General features: G+C 33.8%; 1 protein-coding gene across 2 annotated transcripts in view; it reads right to left on the reverse strand.

Annotated features, from left to right (window-relative positions):
• The window catches only part of AP3B1 (adaptor related protein complex 3 subunit beta 1), a 186,837-nt gene that overhangs the window by 75,852 nt on the left and 94,141 nt on the right, over positions 1 to 16,844 (reverse strand). For both annotated transcript variants that reach the window (XM_087815426.1, XM_016210377.2), the window contains 3 exons: positions 8,125 to 8,311; positions 7,055 to 7,185; positions 1,623 to 1,731 (listed from right to left, as the gene is read on the reverse strand). In XM_087815426.1, coding sequence (XP_087671552.1) covers positions 1,623 to 1,731; positions 7,055 to 7,185; positions 8,125 to 8,311 — 427 coding nt within the window. The remainder of the gene's footprint in view (positions 1 to 1,622; positions 1,732 to 7,054; positions 7,186 to 8,124; positions 8,312 to 16,844) is intronic.

Raw genomic sequence — 16,844 nt, forward strand, 5'->3', positions numbered from 1 at the left:
GCTGCAGAATATGCATTCTCCTCAAGTGCACATGGGACATTCTCAAGGATAGACGACATGTTAGGACACAAAACAAGTCGCTAAAAGTTCAAGAAGACTGAAATCATATCAAGCATCTTCTCAGACATTTTACACCATGGAATACTATGCAGCTGTGAAAAATGAAGGATCCCTTACCTTTTGAGACAGCATGTAGCACCTAGAGAGTATTATGCTAAGCAAAATAAGCCAGTCAGAGAAAGACAAGTATCACATGATCTTACTCATATGTGGAATCTAATGAAAAAAATAAACCGATGAACAAAATAGATCCAGAGACATAGAAGCATGGAACAGACTGACACATCTCAGAGGGAAGGCGGGGGTGGGTGGGTGGGGAAAGATTAACCTAAGAACTTACATACATATATGCATAACCCATGGACAAAGACAATAGTATGGTGAAAGTCTGGGGTGAGGGCGCAGGGGGGAGGGGATCAACGGGGGAAAAAGGGGACAATTACAGTATTTTCAACAATAAAGATAAATTAAGAAAAAAAAAGAAAGAAAAAAGTACAAATTGGTTGTTACAGAACAGGCATAGGGATGTAAAGAACAGCATAGGGAATATAGTCAATAATATTCTAATAACTACGTATGATGTCAGATGGGAATGAGATTTATCAAGATGATCACTTAGTAAGTTATTAATGTCTAATCATTGGGGTATAATGTCTAAACTAATATAATACTGTATGTCAACTGTAATTGAAAAATAAAAAGTGATTTTTAAAAAAGCATCTAATTCTATCTCTTCATTTATCAGATATACAGAAAGTAAGTGCCTTATTCAATTTTTAAAGCTAAAACCCAGGACTTCCAAATCCTTCTGATTTAGCATTCTTTTCATTGTATATGGTTGCTCTCAATCTTTTAACTCTTTGTTTCTTTATAATACACAAAGGATTAATTTTAGCTTTATCTCCATACAGGTTCATGTAAAAACAAAAGTATAAAATGGATGAGGAACACACTGCTCAATATTTAAAATAAACTTTACTTTTTTTATAAAAGAAAGTTACTTTTAAAGGCACCACTATAGGCTTATCAAATGTAAAATCATATTTTTCAACACACCAATGAATATAACAGGCAGTGTGGGTTAGAATTCAGAAAAGCATGAGTTTTTTTTTCAGCTCTATCATTTACCACCTATGTGTCTAAGAGGCAATGTCAAATAAGAAGGGTTTGGAGCCCTGACTGGTGTGATCAGTGGTTAGAGCGCTGTCCCATGCACCAAAGGGTCGCAGGTTTAATTCCTGGTCAGGGCACATACCCAGGTTGTAGGTTCGATCCATGCCCGGGGCTTGTGTGTGAGGCAACTGATAGATGTTTCTCTCTCTCTCAAAAAAAAAATAAAATAAAAAAAAATAATAATAAATTTAAAAAAAAAAAGAAGGGATCTGAAATTACTTTGAAAACTAAACAGTGATATACAGTATAAATGAAAGTAATTCTTGTAATAGCATAAACTTTTAAAAATTCACTTGTTGAATATTATGTACTAGGCCTTTATTGTTTTGTTGGAGGCATATCATGTAAGTTATAGTGAATAACATTTTTAAATAAATTATAAAGCCCACCACTGTCACTGCTGCTATCAGAAGAGTCCTCTTCCTCCTCAGATTCAGAATAAAATTTCTTAGCAGGTTTCTCTTTCTTTGCTTTTCCTGATGGAGTCCATTCTTTAGCCTGTTTAAAAAATAAATAAAAGTAAAAATGTAAATATAAAGGAATTCTCACTGATGGATTCAGTCATCTGGCGAACTTAATCATTCAGAATACACTGTGAACCCAGAAGGAAGTTTAAGGCCTCAACAGAGAAGGTACTGTGACAACTCCTGGCATTAAGGCTAATTCACCTTTACTCCTCAATAGAGGAACACAAACTCTCAGGGCCCATTTTATGTTAAATCAACAACCTTATTTTACATATAATTTTAAACACTATTGTATTTGTTGGTCTACAGAAGATTTAAACGAAAGCCTAGAAGAGATGAGGGCAATTAAAGGTAGACACAATAGCAATAAGAAATGCAAGTTCACAGCATGATACTGAGGTAAGAGAAAAACAATGAAAGTATTTAGTGTAGGCAATAAACAGCCCTGACCTTCTCAACAGCATAAACCCTGGAGTAATCTTTGACTTCTTTCCCTCATTTCCTAAACATATAATCCATCAAGAAAGCCTTGAGCCCCCTTGTTCCCTTACTGCCTTGGTCAGAGCCCTCTCTCTCCCAGATTACTGCAACTGTCTCCTAACTGGTTATCTTGCTTCCATTCCCCATTCCCACTCCAACCCCTACTACTCCGAGTTTGCTCAACACAGCTGCTAGGATAATTCTATTACAATCTAAGTCTGGCTATATTATTGACTATATTCCCTATACTGTACTTTACATCCCCATGACTATTTTTGTAACTACTAATTTGTACTTCTTAATCCATTCACCTTTTAATAACCAGGTACCAGGAGGGTACTAGAATTGTTGGGAGATCAGTTCATAAAATTATATAATTGTCTAACCACTAAGCTGTACACCTAAAACTAATATAAAAGAATACTGAATATCAACTGTAATTTAAAAATAAAATTAAAAAAAATTAAACAGCCTGGCCGGGCGTGGCTCAGCGGTTGAGCGTCAACCTAGGATCCAGGTGATCAGGGTTTGTTTCCCGATCAGAGCACATGCCCCGGCTGCGGCCTTGATCAATGACTCTCTCATCATTGATGTATCTCTCTCTCCCTCTCCTTTCCTCTCTCTGAAATCAATAAAGATATGTTTAAAAAAAAAAAATTAAACAAACAAACCTTAAGTACAATCAAGTTGTTTGGTTTGAAACCCTGCGACAGCTCCCCATTTCACTCAGAGAAAAAGCCCCAAGTCCTTAGAAGAGTCTGTGTGGCCCTACATGCCCATGCCAACTCCCTTGCCTTTCTGACCTCCGTCCACTTTGTTCCTTCAAACACCCCAGGCAAACTCCCACCTTAGGGACTTCCCCCCTGCTGTTTCTACTTCCAACTCCCCCAGGTAACTCCCTCACTTCCTTCATGTCTCTGCACAAACGTAACCTCAGGGAAGACCACTCTATTTAAAATTCCAACCTCCCATGCTTTGCTCTAATCTTTTTTCCCCACCATGATAGCACTTATTACTTTCTAACATACTATACTATTTATATATTTATTTTTAAAAAATATATGTTTTTATTGATTTCAGAGAGAGGAAGGGAGAGGAAGAGAGAGATAGAAACATCAATAATGAGAGAGAGTAATTGATCGGATGCCTGCTGCATGCCTGCTACTGGGGATCAAGCCTGAAACCCGGACATGTGCCCTGACTGAATCGAACCATGACCTCCTGGTTCATAGGTTGATGCTCAACCATTGAGCCACACCAGCCAAGCTTTATATATTTACTTTTATTGTCAGTCTATGCCTGCCAGAATGTCAACTTCTAGAGAGCAAGGATTTTTGGATATTTTGTACACAGATATCTGGCACACTAATTATTAGTTGTCTGAATAGCCCTTGAAGACTTTAATACAGTGAATTATAGCAAAATAAATTATTTTCATAATCATGACCTTGATTCATCAAGAAAAAAATTAAATCATGTCTCATACTCTCTCTTAAAGGCAAGGAAATGTATATTTTTTAAAAGGTCAAAGTGGTTAAGACTCATTTATCTCTCTCTTACTTGAGTATCTACTATGTGTCAGCTTGTTGAGTACACATTCTGTGTAAAATGAATTTACAGTATGACAGGTTCTTATTCAAGAACACTGGATGCACCTGTGTTAGAATCACCTGAGATCATTTTCCAAAAATATTTAAAGAAACAATAATAATACTAATAGTAAAAAAGCTAATGCCTGGGATTCATATCCTAAAATTCTGATTTAATTGGTCTGGTGCAAGTCTGACATGGGTTTGTTTTGTTTAAAGATCTCTGTTGAAAATCACTGATCTTAGAGTTTAAGGGCTTAAGGTATGCTGCATAAAAAGATAAGCATCAGTAACCTAGAAAATTACTATATATGGACAAAATAGGAAAATGAGTAAACTACTAGAATATACTTGAATCAGATACTTATATAATATTTGCAATACTGTTTTCTTTTTATATATTTAAAATGCTCTGTACTCCAAATATCAATATAGTATCCTATAAGCAAAGATTTCCTATATTTTGTAAACACTAAAGTTCATATTTTTCTTAAATCCAAAAAATCATTTTCTGAAGTCTGGTAAAAATCAACAAGTAAGAGAAATTAGGCTTCTATGCTCAAAGAGCAAATTATCCTGACATAACTATCAACTTGTTATTCATGGAGTTTTAACTTTTGATCTTTCATGACTATGACAATCACAGCATTCTAAGCAAAAGAAACAAATGGGAAAAGAGAGGAGGAAAGAACAGGAAGGCATTGATTTTAAAGTTCCTCTGAGGGATAAAATATTGATAACAGATGTGTTTATAAAGCAAAATACCCTTGATATGCACAAGACAGTTTTTCTGTAATTGAAGGGAAAAGGACTTTCTGGAACTAAGCAAAAAAATTCTAATGGACTTCAATAGTTACTGGTATCATAATATAAACAGATATTATATCCGATATCCTGGAAATGGTAGTATGTAATTCAAAGTGACTTCCAGTGTCAATCTGACTAGGTTCCCTGCTGTTTTTATTAAAATATCAGACTAAACCTAGGCCATTTTCCTTACTAAGTTATATTTCACAGTAACTACACGTGATCCTGTAAAATCACTTTATAGTAAAACTAGGATAACAGTGTATTATGTGCACGAAATACATTGATGTGGCTTTGGAGGGATATGAGGTGGAGTAAGAAGAAAGACTTTCTGCATTGCTACGGCTGTACCTGATATTTTTATATTTAATTGTGTCTTTTATAGTATAATTTTAAGCCAGTATTTCCAGAGACCAATAGATTGAAACTGTGTTCTGAATGGCATCAATGGATAGTATCAGTTTTCTTCAATCAGACTACATCAGTTATAACTATTCTCCATAAATAAGTTACCAATTATTAATTTCCAAAATGTAGTCAGGAAAATGAAAAGGAAATCAATTTGTCGCTGTTGAACTGGGCAGGTGAAATGAATATAAGAGAATAAGTTATTTAAGTACTGTCCCTGCAAAGTAGTTAATGTTTAGAAGAGTGCATGGAAATGGAATTAAGCCAGCCAATCAACCAACCAATCAGCCAAAATAAGAACACTGCTGAGACCAAATTAAATTGCATAGCATTGTTATCAATTTCTGAGAAGATAAATTATTTTTACTTAATTTTTTGGTGGAATGGGGAGGCAAGGAGAAGGGGTGGGTGGAAGTGAGGAAAGGATCAAAGGATGATTCTACTTGGGCCTAAACATTATGTACCCAATAATGATAAAGGACGAACCATAAAAACAACAAGCAGGCATAATAAGAAATTAGGAGACTAAGTATATCTGTGGAAAGAATCATAACAAAGAACATTCTCTTTGTAGTCTATCATCTGACCAAAAGTTGCACAAGTAAGCCAATCTTTTTGAAGAGTACTTAAGAGTATGTAGATTTGAGTGAAAATCAGCAAACTTAATTGCAAAAAGGAATAGACATGCAATTAGTTTTAATAACTTTTACATTTTTAAAAATAATCTCTAAATAGAGATAATTTGTCACAACATGAAAATGATGGTGCTAAGTAATAAGGATAGCACAGATCTGCAAACAAGAGCAAGCTTCCTCTCTTCATGTTACAAAACACTAAAATGCAGTAAGAGCATGAACAAAGGACTGATGGATCGGAGTTGGAATCTCAGTTCCATCACTTATTAGCTATGTGAACTTGAGCAATAAATTTATGCTCTCTAAACCTCAGTTTCCTCATCTGCAAAATGGGAACAACAATAACCAACAATGATAATCATTATGAGGTTTAAACAAGATAATGTTTGCAAACATTATCAAAGTACACTGCCAGGTTTGATAAACGGAGCCATTATCAGTTATTACTGCTTCTGGCCATGCTCCAAAGCTAAAGTCTGAAGAGAAGAGAAACGTATTTCTCAAAAGAATCAAATTACATGGCTATGCACATTACAGAAATTCCATTTAAAGTAATAAAGATTTTATTCCATTGTATATGATAAGATAATTGAGAAGGTTAACTGACTTTCTCATTGGAATTAGTGGTATAGAACTCTGGCTATCTGAATCCTTTCTCAATATAACTTTTCTACCAGAAAAGCATCCAGAATGAAATACTTAATTGTTCTTTTTTATTAATTCTAGTTTAAAAAGTATTAGATATATTTCACATAATCAAATCTCTAACGACAATCAGTAGACCCTCTATTTTTGTTTTTTATATAAGAAAGTGATAATAGTAGGACAGAAAATTAATTCTTTTATTTTAGTAGCCAACATTTTCTAAAGATCTGGGAAAAGATGATTTACGTAGAAGTTGTTTTTTTAATGTGAAAGCAACATATTACTCATTTAATTGTGACCTTGTCTAAGGACATTTCTGGTACACAATGCTCCCTTATTTATGCTTAGGCTTCACTTAAAACAGGTTCATTAGAAAATCCAGAACACTTTGTATGGTTTCTCTAGAATAGAACAGCAAAAATTATTTAGAAAAACACTGACAGGAAGCTTACGAATCTCTAAACAAAGTAGAAAAAGTTCAATCCAATGAAACTAAATACCTTAGAAATTGAATCTACACAGCTACAAACGCAATACCACAAATGTGGGTACCACTGATGCAGAGAATTCAATTCTCTATTTCCTTGAAGAAAAGGAACAGTACATGTACAATGATGTAGGAATACCACAATTTTTCATTCCCATAATGGAGATACACCTAACACATTACACTTAGAAATACCAGAACAATTTTCAATTTTCAATCCCCCAAAAAGCTTTTATATGAAACAATCGTTACTTTAGAATATCCTACTGCTTGACAAAATTAATTTCAGAAAGGTCAACTTACCAACTCTATTACTTCTACATTTCGAACCGATGGGTCAGGCGCCACCTCTGGCCAATTAGATAATTCCAGGTACCCAGTAGCTCTAGTGTTGAGAGTATGAGATAAAGTGCCAAGCTGGAAATGATCCCTATCTATTAAAATAGAGGAAAATATAAAATAAACAATATGAGCTGTATATAACATAGAGCAGTCTTAATCAGAGCTCAAGGTAATTGGCATATTACCTCAAATGTCAAGGAATAAATATAAACTAGGAAGCTCTTCATAGGTCAAAAAACTTATTTCAGTCCATAGATTACAATAATCTTCCCCATAATGGTCAATAAAAAAGCTAATCAGTCAGTGTGTTTAGAGGTGTTGCTCTGAAATGTAGCTTCTCTAAAAATTACTTTACTGTGAATATTAAGAATGACAGCACAGTTAAACAATCCATATACATGTCTTGGCACAAACACATCCAGAATTTTAATAGTTTTTCTATAAAACTGAACTGCTTTTTATCACTTTACAATTAATAAGAAAAAATATGAAAACCAAGGTATATAATCATCTGATTCCAACTGTAATGGCTACTTGTGAAACTGATCAATTAATTACTCCTTTTAAAAAGGTGGAAAAAATAAGTCAACTTCCATCTTTGAAAAATATTTAAATATAAAAATTTTTTATGAAATAATTGTTCCTAGAAATGTTTGTTACCATACATAGAATATTTAATTAATAACAACTCAATATTAAGGTGAATTATATTCCTCAAGTGAAGTCCACGTCTGCAAGAACAACACAGCTTTTATCTATTGTTCAGCTACACTGCTTAGTAAGAATCAAAATAAAATCAGAAGACTGAAATTATTTAGGTAAATAAGGTCCATAAAAATATAAACTTTAACTAATACAAAGCTTACTCTGGAGAGCAGATGAATGAATAGAAAGCACACTGTTTTTATATATTTATATAAGCTACTCATTTATATTTCCTAAGAGATAAATTTTAAACACATTAGAAATGGAATATATTGTCATATTTTTCAGATAACATATATAGTGCAGTTGTATTCTAATAATAATACCTTTAAAAGGAGACTCAAGCAGTGGTGCGGGTTTTTGTGCTAGGAATATTTTTTTGGCATATTTACTTAAAGCTCCACTCTTCTCATTCGGAACAATAAGCTGTCTAATAAATCTTGTACGGTCTCTGATGTCGTAGTTTTGATCATACTTGCCGAGATTTAATATGTACTGGGTAAGCAATTTTGTCTGTTGGAAAAAAAAAACAGAACAAGATGAGAATACAGTTATTTATGATTATTGATAACTCTGGATAAACATATTTAAAGAGGTAATAAAAATGAATGGTTATGTCAAACAAATGTTGTTCCATAGGGAATATGCATTTCTAACGCTGCAAATGGAATTTTGAAGCCAAAGCACATGTCCTCTTCAGTATTGGGGAGGTGAATGCTGAGTACTGAGAAGCAGCCATGTGCTAGATTATTAAACTGCTGAAGTGGAAAGAAAGGCATCATTAAAAAAATAATCATATATGGCAAACCCGCTGAAGGGTCTACGTGAGAATAATGAATGTGGAAATACAACTAAAAACATGGCACTCAAAACTTAATCGGAAAAATATGCAGGACATCAAAACATCAGAGAGTATTAGGGGGCTGGCAAACTGCTTCTCCTGAGGTGTGTTTTATGAAGAGATACTGTCCCTGGCATAAGCAGTATCTGCACTCTGACTGCACTCAGTTACTTTACCCTGAATTATGACCCATTAAAGCAGACACATGAATCACTGAACTGGATTACTGCAAATTATTTGCAGTGCATTTAGCTGTTACTTTTTCATAAAAGCAAGCTGCTGATGCCCTCTAAAAACTAGGATAAAAGACTCCTTCCATTTTTCCCCCATGCTGCTTACAGCCGCTAGTAATATTGGTCATTTATTTATTTATGTAAGGGAACAACTTATTATAGTAGCTTTTACACTGTAATAAGATTTCCTAAGTCAATTTAACAAAATAGCTTTGTATTTTAAACTCGTTATTTTGTTGAAAAAGCATAGTTTTAATTTAGAAGGTTACACACTACAATTGCAAATATAAATTAAATAGGATTCATAATACATGGAAGAAATAAAACATCTATATTAAAACATTTTATAGACATTAGAAACATAAAAAAATAAAATCAATCATGTCAGGCAAAGACAATTCTAGAACAGTAAATCAAAGTATAGGAATGGAGTGGTGAACTCTTTTACAATAATTGGTTGAGACAACTGATTTGGATGGAAAGCAACCTTCTTTCAATAACAATGTATTTAAAAAGCATTAACCTAGTTTTAATAAAGTAGAGCTATAAAAAATACTAGAGAAAATGTTGATAGAGCTATTCTAAATCTGGTTATCAACAATTTCTATTCACTAATTACAAGACCACGTTGGTTCAACTACAGATGAGAATAATTCTGATTCATTTTTTAAAAACTAGCAAAATAGTCACCAAATGAGGAATACAGTTCAAAAGGAAGTAGTATATTAGACAGTGTAATTGACTTGCTTGGATAACCACGGAAAATTAACCATTAGTTTTCTCAAATACAGAGTAAGAATTTATAACTAGGTTTACTCTAAAGTCACTGGAGTGCTGAGATTTAGAATGTGCAACCAAAATAAATCAGAGAAAGAAAATAAGTCTGTTCACTGCAATGATATTTTTTCTAGCTAGTGGGGTGATACATTTTGCTTATATTTCTGATCCCTGAAGTTAATTTTTAAGAAATGAAACTATTTCAATGCATTAAAATACACAATTATTGAGAGATAGGGAATTTTAAGTAATTAAAATAACATTGTTTTTTAAAAATATGTATCTATTGACTGTAAAACTTGTTTGGTGGTCTTGTAAAACAGTTTTATTAAACTGTATTTTTAAAAATAAAATTTTTTCTAAAAGATAAAAACATGTCCATGTACAATGATGCACTGAAACATGAACAGAATAATTATCCACTGCATTCATATACTTGAATCACTTTTTTAGCTGTATCTGTCTCTAATACTAAGTTATTGGTATTTCTCTGAAGAACATGTTTTTGTATGGTCTTATTATTTTGAAGTTTTTTTGAACAAAAATAAGGTTACCTACAATCTTCAAAACTGAATTTTATGATCAATAATTGTGACGCTGATATTTTCAACTTAATTTTCTCTATAAACCACAATATTTTTATTGAAGAAAATACCCTCTTTACTGTATTAGACAGTCTGATAAGTGCAGAGAAAATTCTGTTGAATGAAGGATATCTCAATGCTCTCTTTTATGTTTCAATTTGTAAATGTTTCAAGCCCAGATATTTAATTTTCCCTATCCCATTCAATGAAACTTTTCTTGATAATTATTTTCATAAAACTTTTAAATAATTCTCTATATTTTTAAAATAAATCACCAAATTTACATACTGCAAAATCAGTTGCCTTTCTCAATGTCATTTCATTTTAATACAAAATATAAATGTATCCAATTAAAAACAGAAGCTCTATCAAGTCTTCACAACAGCTGAGATACTGCAAATGACAGAACTTAAAATAAATCTTGAGCTCTTAGCACTTACTTTGTTCAGTCCCTCCCTTGTCTTTATAGAGACAAATTTCAATGTGTTCCTATTTGCAAGATTTGTTTCTAAGAATTGCTATTTGCTAAAATTTGTAAAAGCTGAAGATTCTGATACCCTATTTGGTGAACACTTTATAGACTTCCACGTGATTCTGAATAAAAATCTAACCAATATAGTACAAAAGTTTTTTTCACTCCCTTCCACCTCAGCCCCACAACAAAAGCCAATATAGAACACTCAGGCCAATTTACAATGCAGTTTTTCACAAAACCACATTTCTAAAATCCTGTTGGTAACATGCATCAAAGGGAGCTGAGTACCAGAATGCGTGCTGTCTGTCATGCTGAAGTATGTTTTTCAACATTAGCTTCATCATAATTCCATAGTTCAGTTAAACTATACATATCAAATATCAATAAATCTGACCATTACAGTTTAACTTCAATTGGCAGAACAGATTTTGTATGTATGCACCACAACCAATTCCCCAAATATTTCTGTTCCATAGTTTTCTCTTAATAGAAACAATAATTTTACCATGACAACATCCTTTTGGCATAAATGAGTAATTTTATCCTCCACATTGGGCTTTTAAACTTGCAATACCATTTACAGCATTTCTGACAGAATAAACTTCCAAAAGCTTTACTTTGATTCCGTTTATTGCACCAACAAAACAAATGCACAAAAGCTTTGAGTGAAAAAAAGTCGAACTATTATTGGAATTAATTGATTTTTCTATTTAAAAAGCAGCATTGTTTAGGGTCCTTTTTCTGCTAATGGAGCCAAGAGAGAACAGTTATTGCTTCATTTTTCATATGTGCAAAAGAAAACTTGAAATAAAAATTGAACAAAAATAATTCTTAAAAAGTTATTTGATCTAAATGAGATCACGTTTCACAAAGATATATGTAAACATCTTTTGTACACAACTGTATATATTTGTCATCTTGAGACACAATCTTTTTCAAATAACTCCTAACTTTTAAAATAGATGCTGATACTTTTTTAGCAGATTTGTCATGTCTTCTGATTATTGTGTGGTCAGCAATATCACTACAATTCTCATGGTGGATAGGAAATGTTGATAAACATTTTATACATGTTAAGTATTGAGAGAGAAATTCAGTACTTCATTCTTCAATAAATTTACACTTTAATTTTTAAAAATTCTCTTGCTGGATGTATAACAAAATAAAAAAAGAACTGCCAAATAATAAATAGGTTTTAGATTTATGCTACACAACAAATGGCAAAACTACCGTAGCAAGAGTGCTCTGTCCAGGTTCTTTAATGTCACTATCTCTTGTACATATTTCACCAAACCCAACCTCGAACTTCCCGTGTTTTCCTCTGACTCCACCTGCTGCCAGCTGGGAACTTCATGCTCCACACAGGCCATGGCACCTCTTGCTGGTACATCAAGTTTCCAGCAAATGAAAGCACTTAAACATTTATCTCACCAGCACTGGAAAAGCAAAGGACTTCGCTTTTCCTCCCTGCCCTTTCACAGCACACTTCATTTTATCAGCACACATTCTGCATGCTGCTCTAAAAGGGAAAAGTTAGTTATGTTCCATCTCAAAAAGGCTGAAAAATGAAAGACAAAGTTTTTCCAATTTACTCAAATGAAATCTCTTCACTATACTTGTGTCTTATGTGCTACTAGATAAAACCATGGTAGACAATACAAGTACAATGTGGAAGTCTACAAGTCACTGTCTTATTTTAATGTAACTATTAATGATACTACTTCATCAAAAATGAGAAATCTGGGACAAATTCTAAACTCAAAGGGACACTGAGACAACAGATTTAAATTAGATCGGTCTTGAGCAACAGTTATGGAGAAAGCAGACAATGGTGAAGTAAACAACCATGGCATTTTATTTTTTATTTTTATTTATTTATTTATTTTTAAAAATATATCTTTATTGATTTCAGAGAGAGGACAGGAGAGGGAGAGAGAGAGATAGAAACATCAATGATGAAAGAGTCATTGATTGGCTGCAGCCCGCAACCCGGGCATGTGCCTTGACCGGGAATCGAACCCTGATAGCCTGGATCCTAGGTCGACGCTTTAACCACTGAGCCACACCCGGCTGGGCAACAACCATGGCATTTTAATATGACCAAAGGTTCAATCCAAAACCAGATCTGACGTTACGTAGTACTTTTAAATAGGTTTTATCCATAAAATTATACGAGAATAATACAATGTACCCTCAACAGCAAAAATAGTCAATATCATATATAAAACTATTTATTAAATTTTCATTTCAGATTAATTTTTCTGCTTAGATTTAGGGAATCATTACTGGTATCAACTAATAGTTAATGCTAACCAGAGACTACTTAAACTAATTACACTCTCTTCAGATTGACTCTAAGTCACTGTGACATAGGATAAATGAATCTGAGAAAACTCTACATAAAAATTAAGAAATTCAAGGGATCCATGATGGCAGTAGAGTATGTGGAAAATACATTCACCTCCTCTCAAGACCGAACTAGAATTACAACTCAATTATAGAACAATTATCCTTAATAACCAAATGAAGATTAGCTGAAGAGAAGTCTTATAACTAAGGATTTACAGAAGAAGCCACGTGGAGACCGGTAGGAAGGGTGGAGATGTGAAAAGGGTGTGCCTCACTCCCACGGACAGCAGCTGTGATTTTGAAGGGATAGCTCAGCTGCAAGGGGAGATTCCCGAGAAGAGTGGAATCTAAACTCCAAGCCAGGCTCCCCAGCCCAGAGCACCACAACCGGAAAGAGGCACACATATAACATCTGGTTGTGAAATCAGTGCCATTTCTGTGCACCAGAGATAGGCACCCTCTTAAAGGGCCAACACATCGAATTTTATTCACAGCCACTCACCCTGAGCTCTGGTGGAGGGAGGGGAAAGTAGTCACATGAAGTCTGTTGTTTGTGGCTCTGGGGAGAGAGCTGAAGGGACAGCTTCCAGGATACCTGTGCTGAGTCCTTCTCCAATACAGATATTCCCATTTTACAGAGAGGAAACTGAGTCTGGGACAGATTATATGATTTGTCCAAAATCATGTAGCTCAGAAGCAGCAGAACAGAATTTGAAGCCACACAGTCCAACATGAGAGCCTGCACTCTCAATCACTAACTTCCTCCCAGTAATTGACATCAAATAGTTCTATGGTAGCTATCACATTGAGTTAAACTGCTTTCCAAACACAATCTTACATCTGAAAGAGTCCAGGGTCAGAAAATTAAAGAAGCTTACAGAAGAAGTCTGCCTAAAGAGTCTTAATATAATGTAACAGAGTTTAAAAAAAAAAAATAATAATAAAAACTACATGAAGCAGCTTTATATCTGTATACCCCCCCCAAAAATATTAAAATGTTAAAGAACATATAATACTTTAGACACGATGTTGATTTTTCAGATACTGGATTTCTCAGTTTTAGAACTTCCATTTGATTTTTTATAATTTCCATTTCTCTGCTGGAAATATTCACTCATTGTGAATATTTTCCTTTATATCACCGACCATAATCATAAAAACTGCGTAAAATGTTTGCTTGCAAATAATGTTCTGGGTCATCTCAGGGTTGGTTTCTGTTGTTTGTTGTTTTTTCCTTGAAAACTGATCACATTTTCCTGGTCTTCTTTTTTATTGTGGTAAAATATACATAAAATATACCATATGAACCACTTTTAAATATGCAGTTCAGTGGCATTAAGTACATTCATTGTGTTGTATAACCATTACCACCATCCATCTCCAAAATTTTTGTATCTTCACAAATGGAAACTCTATACAAATTAAACAGTAATTCCCCATTCTGGTTCTTATGTGGAGTAATTTTGGATTGTATTTTGGACATTATGAATGTTATGTTATAGAGACACTGAATACTGTTATACTCTTTAAGTACTGATTTTTTGTTCCAGCAGGCAATTAACTTGGTTGAGTTCAAAGTGTAAACTTTGTCTCTGGTGCAGTACAAATTTCAGTTTAGTGCCTTTATTCTTTTTTTGTTTTTTATTATTTTATTAAATTTATTGAGGTGACACTGGTTAATAAAATTATATAATTATAATTATTATAATTCAGGTGTATAATTCTATAGTACATCAACTGTACATTGTTTTTCTTAGCTGTGATGCTCTGAATCTACCCTGTGCATGTGTGGTTCAGGGGTCAGCCAGAGACTTGGGCAGAGTTATTCAGAGATTCTGAGGCTCCCCCACTCTGGCTCTCTCCTTTCTAGATTCCTTCCCTAACTGTCCAATATCTGCAGTTTCTCTGAAATATGTCCTCTACTCCCTCATGCCAGAAAGACTTTGGGTTTCCTTTTGAAGTTTTAGCCTCTGTGTACAGTGTCAACTGCAGTGTATCCTCAAAGCCGTAAAAGTGAGGAAATTTTCTCTGTGCCACTCCCTTCTTCCAAGTGTCAATGTCCCTCCAGAATCTCCCTGCTTTTCTTTACTTTGCTGAGACTTGAGGCAGTTTTTTTTATATTTTTCCAGCATTCATAGTTGTTATCTATGGGAGGGTCCATTCAGTAGGAGCTAATTCAACATATGGAAAGCAGATAGTTGACTAATCTTTAAATTCTTTATACTAGATGAAAATATCTTCAGGTATTAAAGAAGTTTATTATTCAATATTCCTTAGGCATACAAATGAATACAGCGTCCTAAATCTTGTAAAAATGAACTTAGGCATTCTCTATAACTAAATAATAAAAATTCTGGAAATGCTCACTAAGTTATCTAGACCAAAGGGAATCAGATCTACAAATAAATATCAGGACTCCATGGCAAATCAGTCCCTGGACACTGTGACTTGGTCTCTCTGGCTCAGTTTTAAAAACAGCTAAAATAAATAAGTATAGAAAACAACTTTTTACATTTAGGTCAAAGCCATCATTTTAGTCTCTGTTTTACAGTCAATAGGGATGAACCATACAACTTAAAATGCTGTCAAGTTGATGGTGCTAAAAATCACTCTTTAACGCTAATTTTCATTCATAACTTCTCTCAAACCCCTTTTCTTGAGGCATGAGAAACTGGAGAACAGAGTACAAACCTACAGGACACCTTCATTCATCTAATTTTGTATTTAATCACTTAATAACAGTGAATTATATAAAACTATGTGTGAAAATTTGGCATATTTCTAAACATTGTAATGTTTCACCAGCTGGTGGTGACATCTATTGTGGTTTCCTACAGTGTTATTCTAAAATATACAATAGAACACTTCAGAAGCTGGGCCCCAAAATGTCAATTATTACTACAGCTCAAGAAAAAAAAATGTGAGCGCAAACGATGTTGTCTTCAAATTCACTGGATAAAAAGATATGGATGGAATACACTATAATGTCTGAACAAAGAGTAATACATTCCATAATTGGTTACTTGCAGCTACAAAGACAAGGGCCAAAGACAGAACTTCCATTTAGTTTTTTGTTGTTTTTTATACTCACCCAAAGATATGTTTATTGATTTCAGAAAGAGAGGAAAGGGGAAGAGAGAAGGAGGGAGAAAGGCGGGGGAGGGGGGGAGCATTGATGTGAGAGAGAAACATAGATCGGTTGCCTTCCGTATTTGTCCCGACCAGGATCAAAACTGCAACCTAGGCATGTGCCTTGACTGGGAACTGAACCCACAACCATTTTGGTGCATGGGGTAACAGTCCAACTAAACGAGCCACCCGGCGGGGACAAAAACCTTCATTTAGTTTTGTAAGACATAACTACTTTCAGTCTTGATTAACATACTAATGTTGTATGATTTTTCATTTATAATAATCCATGTTAGATATCTTTAGAGTAGCCAAGCCAGACATAAAGTCATAATAATCATAATATTCTAGGTTATATTGGCTTTCTCAATACTGTATGATTTTAGTGAACACAAGGAGTGTCAGGCTAAAACAATGTTTTACCTATATATAAGACACTCAACAGCAAACATAAGTTTCCTTTCTTTTACTCCGTTTTTGAAAAATAACTCATTGCATAGAGATCTACACGACATTTGGAAATGATTAACTGATTCCTTTCAAAGATTGATCTAAAATGTAAAGATAAAATCTAACTCATGGAAATATACTGAGAATATCTGAAATTATTTGGTTATAAATCTTGTATACCAATCAGCAAAAGCTATAATAACAAAAT

This window comes from Miniopterus natalensis, chromosome 3 (assembly GCF_054644295.1).
Source record: "Miniopterus natalensis isolate mMinNat1 chromosome 3, mMinNat1.hap1, whole genome shotgun sequence".
Classification (NCBI taxonomy): domain Eukaryota; kingdom Metazoa; phylum Chordata; class Mammalia; order Chiroptera; family Miniopteridae; genus Miniopterus; species Miniopterus natalensis.